At 42.4% G+C, this 7,605-nt stretch overlaps 1 protein-coding gene across 1 annotated transcript in view; it reads right to left on the reverse strand.

Moving 5' to 3' along the window:
- Nucleotides 1-3,082: 3,082 nt before the first annotated feature.
- The window catches only part of TRIM71 (tripartite motif containing 71, E3 ubiquitin protein ligase), a 7,793-nt gene continuing 3,270 nt past the window's right edge, over nucleotides 3,083-7,605 (reverse strand). Inside the window, exon 3 of the mRNA XM_008937829.1 lies at nucleotides 3,083-5,823. Within this exon, the coding sequence (XP_008936077.1) occupies nucleotides 4,372-5,823 (1,452 nt within the window). The 3' untranslated portion in view covers nucleotides 3,083-4,371. The remainder of the gene's footprint in view (nucleotides 5,824-7,605) is intronic.

Below are 7,605 nucleotides of genomic sequence, written 5' to 3' on the forward strand. Positions count from 1 at the left end.
TGTTTCAAGGTATCTCAGTCCAGTTTGCCTGAACATACAACCATTTGTGTTTATTTACAGATTCTCTAGCAAGAGCAGCTTGGTATGTCCATGGGCAGGCAGCAAAAACAAGAGCAAACAAAAGCAAGAAGTCACCACATTGTACACACTTAGTATCTCCGTTTCAGCTAAAATGCTTGTCCAACAGGCAGCATGAACCCTTCCCCAGGCAGATTCTCAATTATGTCTCAAACCTGTCTGATGCTAAACTGAGGTAGATGTTTTATTTCTGCAAAGTGAGGTAGAACTTCAAGAAAAGATAGTGGCATCTCTAGTTGTGCATTTTGTACCACAGCAAACTGGGTTTCAAACTCCCAAGGACTCAAAGACCATAGGTACAATATTTGTCTAACGCAAGTACCAGTGTTCATTTTTTATACAGCTCCAAACTGTTTGCCTAAATATCTCCATCTTTAAATACCCTAATACCTTTTGGCACCATTTGGCTTACACTCCTTTTATTAAAAAAAAAAAAAACAAACCACACCACCACAACAGAAAGACCCCAAAACACTTTGGCACAGTATGTTCTTTTGTAAAATCAGAACTGAACAAAGAATGATCAAAGTTATGGCAAGATAAGCCTATAAAAACTTGCTCTCTTCAGAAATTAATTTTGGTTTAACTGCAACATAACAGAGTTGGCCCATTTTCCTGCAACTCCAAAGGAATGCCACAACCAAGTGCCTTGTTCCTCTTTCTCCCAACTTGATTACACTTGGCCCCAATATGTAATCATTTCCAGGTGTCATCCTTCCCTTGCTTTCTTTACAAGTTTAAGGTTTATGGGCTTCTTAAAATAAATTATATTTAAAAGGTACTAAATAGAAAGGAGTGAATTCTCTGAAGGACCTGCATTATTCAAGTACTGAGTCTGCTTCAAGTCTGAGAGAGGGCAAGATTGCTTCAATAGACTGAACCCAAACCAGCCATACTAACTGCTGGTAATATTTTGTCAAGCAAAAAGTTTACTGAGAGCCACTGGTTTAACCTGGCATAGTGAAACTGCTTTCAGAGTTCTACTAGACAGGTCTGCCACTCACACCTGTTGTTCCTCAATGTCAAGAGCTGAGAGAAAGAGGCACAAGCTCACCTTACCCTTCTCCAGGCCATTTCCACTGGTTCAGAAGATTACTCTGAATGCTTGTTCAGTTTGCAATCTAGCTTCAAAGCCTTGCTTTTCCTCTCTGCCCTGTGTATGCTGTGACACTGGGGCATTAACCTGAGAACATGCATAGCCTGAGAACATGCATGGAAAAAACAGAGCAAGGTTTGAATCTCAAACGTTTAAGTTTTACTTTTTAAAAGCCCCTATGGAGCATCTAATGTTGGCATTGTGTATTACCGCTACTTCTTTTCATTGCATATAAAACACTCCATTTTATAAGCTACACTACCACTTTTTCAATAAGACCAAGTGTGCTTAGCACTATGACAAATATTAAGGACTTATTTTGGGTAGCTCAATAGTAGTGTTTTTAAAACGAAAAAGCTCCCCAACACATGAGGTCAAACACTTGAGGTTTTGGTTTGTAAGCAAATCCTACTGAATTAAATACACAACTTAAAGTCATTCTTCTTCCTGACAGAGCTGGACTGGGGGTTTGTGCAATGGCTCCATACAGAACAGCAAAGGGCAGCTTCAGTGTCTGTCCCCTACGCACCGCAGGCTGGAAAGCGGCAAAGAGATTTCTGCAGTTCAACACACTTAACTTTTTAGTAATGCCTGAAAAGAACAACTCGCTTCTGGTCCCAGAGAAAGGAGAAGCCCAACAACATTAAAGCACAAGAGTATTTCTAGCATACTCCCACACTGTCAGCCATTCTGGTCAAGGTATTAAAAGACCTGGCATTTTTATCAAGACATGATAGGACCAATGCAAGGACACTGCAAACTAAATATTAAAGCTTTTTAAACCAGTTTTCTTTGGTATCTAGATTTTGCAGGCTGTTTCCACAGCCCACATTGCAAATAATTCTTGTCATGTACTACTCAGTCCAACCCTGGATATGTCACAACTGTAGGCCACCGCCAAGAATGGAGGCAGACACACAAGCAGAACTTGAAAAAGCTGAAGGTAAACTAGCTCTCTCATCTCCGTATTTTGAGTGGCCACAAAAATTGAATGACAGACATCTGTCTAAGAGATTATCCATTAAAGACTATTTTTAAACCATGCAACACTAAGATTAAGCCTAACTGAAACACACCACTCTGAAATGTTTGCTTCCTAGAGATTTTGGGTTTTTAAAAGGCAGCACAGTTATTTTACCCTATTTAAATTAGGTGGTTTTCCCCACCATCCTTTCAAAAGAGGTTTTGCTATCTCATTAAACTGTCTTTCTGGTCCTTTAGTTTAAGCCTCCTCTAAAGTGGCAGCTGTCTGTCTGTACGCATTATCCAGATTTCCTCATTACCCAGAAAGTTAATACTCCTTGGAGGGAAAAAGCAGCAAGAAGGAAAGTGCACCCTGTGATTTCTCCCAAACTTGCAAAGAGCCTTTCAAACTCACTAACTCACTTTTGTGCATGATAGCTGGCAGAGAGATGAACCCTTTCCTTGGAGGATGGCTCGGGCTCTTCAGACTTTTTGACGATGACCATGTATGTTTCAGAAATCTTCTCTTGCAAACAGCAAGGTAAATACCATGACATTTTGAAGCCTAAGAGTATCGATACATAATTTTTTTTTTTTTTTTTCCACTGCAGAAACAGAAAAGCCCTCTGGTCTCTCCTTTAACCATCTTGTTTGTCACCAAAGCCAAAAGGTGAACTAACAGCTCTGTAGAGACCAGATCTGCATTAACAGCTAAACTAGAATGTAAGAAATTGAAGAACAAAACCAAATATTTCCAGGGACTTAAAGTCACATTTTGCTAAAAAGATCTCTATTCTCCAAAAAAGTTTCTACTTCTCAGAAAAGCTGTTTTTATATCTCTGAAAGGGCTAACCTCCTCCTGCCTCCAAGCTTTTAAGGATCATATCATGTAAGGATCACATCATATACAGTTATGTTACATAGAATTCTTTGGTGCTGCCCTGGAAAAAAAAGCAGCAAAGTCTCATCTTGATGCAGTTTGCCTTATGCTAGTACTGGCAACTTTTCACTTGGATCTGTAGCAAGAGGTACAATAGAACTCCAGGGCCACCCTGCCCTAAAAACTACAGTAGACCTTCCTGAATTTTTCAGTCCAGCTCTTTGGGGAAGCCAGAAGATGTAAAAACATTTGTCACTGAGAGTTACTGCAACCCTCTTTAAACACAAAAACCTGCTGAATTCTCCAAAACACACCCTGAATCTCCAAAGCTGTGCTTTACTTCTTAGTTTTGGAAAAAGGTACCACTTCTGTTTTAACAAACCCATCAAACTCTATTCCCTTAAAGTCTCACTATGGGGATGGGGGACAAAAAAAAAAAAGCTATTTCACAAGAAAATAAATCAAAAGGGTTTTCCCTGTTTCAATGCTCCTTGTAATCTCCTCTGTTACGCAGATTAGGTGCACTGATAAAAGAAACAGTAACTTTTAAAAACTAATTTAGCTTTCAGGTGAAAAGGGTAAAAAGAAATACTCAATGATAGGATACATTAAAGGGAAGATTTTTATCTAAACATTACAAGACTGCACTAAGCCACTAAAATGAACAATTTGGTTTAAAATAATTTTTGTGCATTTTCATCAGTTTTACTTTGTGCTGTTGGATTACTGCGTTTCAAAAAAAAAAATACACAAATGCCAAAAAGATGCAAACTTGCTCTTCCCGGCAAGCAAACTCTACTCTCACAAAACGCTCAAAGTCATCTGGGAACAAGACGCTGTGCTCACCAGTAAATCAAACACACTGAGGTATAAAAAGGAGAACAGGAAAAAGTTCTCTGCTGCAGCAGCAATTAAAAAAAAAATCCCCCCTTCCCACATCCCCACCCACAGAACTGCAGTATGGTCAAGAACAAATTCTCTATGAGCATCTACTACCATTTTCTCCATTAAGAGTTACACAGAGCCTTTTTTGGCTCAGTCTACAGAACTCACCTCACAAACCACCTAATGTGCACAGCAACACTTGTTTGTGCATGAAACCCTGTTGGGGGAGAGGTAAAACATTCTGAACTGTGAGTGCGTGGGGATCGGAAGGGGGCAAGAAACCCAGGAGGAAAGGGAGAACAATGAGGTAGATAGAATTCAATTTTACAGGCTCACTCCCTGCAGAAAAGATAAGTACATTCATCTGTAAAAAAATTAAAGATGAGGTAGGTTTGAATTAACGTTGTATTTTTTCATTTTCTCTTCGAAGAATTTCCCTGAGACAGTTTCTTCCTAATTCAAACACAGATTAGAAGACAAGAATTCGATTGTTTCCGAAGTCGACCACAACAATCATGCCATCAGGGGTGATGGCTATACCTGAAGGACGGTCCATCTGACCAAAGCCGCTTCCCTGAGTGCCAAACTTGCATAAAAAGCTCCCGTTTGACTCGAATATCTGCACCCGGTGGTTCCTGGAATCAGCCACGATGATGCGCCCCTCCTGGTCCACCGCCACACCCTGCGGGCGCAGGAACTGGCCGTTCCCAGTGCCCTCTGAGCCCAGGAAGCGTGCCGACTGGCAGTCAGGATGGATGACCAGAAGACGATGGTTGTTGAAGTCCGTCACTACCAAGTGGCCCTCGTGATTGAAAGTCACACCTCTTGGGGAATCAAAGTGCTTCCAGAGTGCCCCTTCAAAGCCGTACTTGTTCAGGAACACCCCGTCGGGCCCGAACAGCTGAACACGATGGTTCCTAGTGTCAGAGACCAGGATCTTGCCCTCTGTGTTGACAGCTACATCCCACGGGTAATTGAATTGCCCGTTCTTTGTTCCTTTCTCCCCAAACTTCAGAATGAACTGCCCCTCAAACGTGAAGATCTGGATGCGATGATTGTCCTTGTCGGCCACAACGATTCTGCGTGAGATGTCGCAGGCCACGCCAGCAGGGCGGTCAAACTGGCCGGGCCGGGAGCCCAGTGTGCCAAACTTGTGATGAAAGGTCCCGCACGGTTTGAACACCTGGATGCGGTTATTACTGCGATCAGCAACAACGATGTAGCCCTCTTTGTCTACACTGACTCCCCAGGGACGGCAGAGTTTGCCATCACTGTCTCCCTCACTGCCAAAAGAGAGTCCCGGCAGCCCAATGCCTATGTAGCTGCGCCCAGATTTTACTACAACTTTGAAGGGGCTGTTCTCAATGTGTTGGTTGCACATCATCACGGACACCAGGTGCTCTCCCTCTAGCTGTGGACGGTAACTGACCAGGTAGGTCCCGTTCTGCTGATCACTGACGTCTGCCCCAAAAAGGTTTCCATCGGGGCCCATCACCACTGCAGAGATCATGTCTCCTCCCGAAAGGCGAGGCTCGCCGTCATGGTCATAGCCTATCACTGTGAAAGAGGCCACTTTGCCCTGAAGCGCACGCTTGAGGCCTTCCCCGGTGGCTTTGGTCAGGGGAGCAAAAGCCCCACTGCTAACAAAGCCCATTGATTTAATGGCCATGTACAATGCTTGGTCAGGGGGAGTGAACATGATCCTGTCATCTTCCTGTGGCTGGAGAAAGGCTCTCACATTCTTCAGCTCCTGCACCTGAGACAGCATGCGGTCCCGAGCCAGAAGAATATCCATGGTACGACCCTCCTCCAGGACCTGCTGGACAGCACTGATCGTGTTGTCTAGCTTGTTTAGGTTCTGACGTAACTTTTCAACTTGCAAGTAGAGTGACTTAGCCTTGACTTGGCGAATCTTTTCCACCTTGGGGATGGAAGAGGGGTGGGGAGGGAGAGAAAAGCACACTTGCATCAGGGAAGACAACCCATAACAGAACCATTTCCTAATGTCAATTCTTCCACATAAAAAGTGGTTGTGAAGTTGTTGCAGCACCTTGATACAGAACTGCAGAATAAGCGTCTAAAAGGTGTGATATATATTTTCCTCATTTTTGCTTCTGTACAAATTCAGGATTCTCTCCCATCCTCCAGCCAGAATCATACTTTCTTACTCTGCAGATCTGCAGCAGAGTGCCATAAGAAAGTCAGTCACTTGCTTACTAATTATTGTTTCCCCAAATGCTATTATCGCATTCTGTTTCCAAGGCATTCTATAGATCATCTGAAGGTACATCTTATTTACACTCCAGGGAGGACTGAGGTTACTGCAAACTCTCAAGAAAGAGCAGAAGCTGAGGCTTCTCTATCCAGAACAGAGACCAACCACAGAAGGCAGGCTGCTATCAAAGCTGAGGCCAGGAGTCAGGATCAGATGAAGCCTATGGGCTCTTGCAATTGCCTCGCCTGCCAGAACTGTTTTCATGTGATTGGATAGTACCAAACATCTATCTCCAGGAATTTTGAAGGTCCTATCATTAATATTTTCTTGCAAAAATACTGTCAGTCATGCTGAACTAGTGCTTTACAACAGGATGCTTTATAATGTTACTTCAAATGATACAGAAAGTTGCTGCAGTTCTCCACCAAGGAGACTGAAGCTTAAGCAAAACTAATTTGTTTGTAACTATATATATAAGCCTATGTCTATCTTTACTTGTGGGGAAAAAAAAAAAAAAAAACCAAAAAAAAACACTTAGACCATCTGGCAAAGACACTGGCCCTGTAAAACTAATGAAACATGTAATTGCTTTATTGTTGCAAAAATAACACTTCCTTAGGTCTGAATACCTGTCTGGCTGCAGAACAATACCAGCAATGTATTTTAATGAGGGACAACTCAGTCCTTGGTTATACACTGACTAGGTGGCAGGTACAAACATGCTATTTCATTTAAAGTTAGGGCATGCAGGTTTTACCAGACAAAAATAAAGTCGGAGATGCTTCCTCCAACAGATTTCCAAAAGAGATTACTAATTTTAGGTCTCAGCATAATCCTTGGCCACAGCTTTACTCAAAATTATTCATTAACACTCTTCACATGAGGGCTTAATACACTGCTTTTTTTTTGCTGCAATGATTATCACTACTATCACCAAGTTTCCTTAAAGTAAGATTTTATAATCTGAAGAGAACTTGCTCTCAGTGCAGACACTCCAATAAAGTATATTTATGCAGCCCCCAAGAGACAAATAGTTTAGGGGCAGCTTTTACTTCTGTACTAGAAATATCTCAAAAGAGAAGGCTGCCAAACTTCTTGGGGAAGGTTAACAGCAGAAAGTAAAGCCATCTCCCTCAATCCAAATAGCTCAGAAAAAGCAGCACTAGAAGTACAGTAACTATATAAAGTGCATTTTTGATCTTGCTACTGACACTTAAATAAAAAAAAAAACAATTCTCATTTGAGGGATTAGTCTCACTGTGCTAGAGTAGTTCCATACAATAAACTCTGGTCATTTTGCTGGCAGCAGACATTAAATCAGAAAATTACTGTTACAGTCAGTGTTGCTGAGGAAGAGGCAAGGGAGACGTACTTCAGCATGATGGCCTCGCTTCTTGCGGCACATGGCTCACTAGCCACGCACATGCCACCCTGCTTAGCTCTGCTGCTACAGGCAGCAGCCACACACCACCCGGCTTCCTCCCACAC

Source organism: Merops nubicus, unplaced genomic scaffold (genome assembly GCF_000691845.1).
Source record: "Merops nubicus isolate BGI_N331 unplaced genomic scaffold, ASM69184v1 scaffold10003, whole genome shotgun sequence".
Classification (NCBI taxonomy): Eukaryota; Metazoa; Chordata; class Aves; order Coraciiformes; family Meropidae; genus Merops; species Merops nubicus.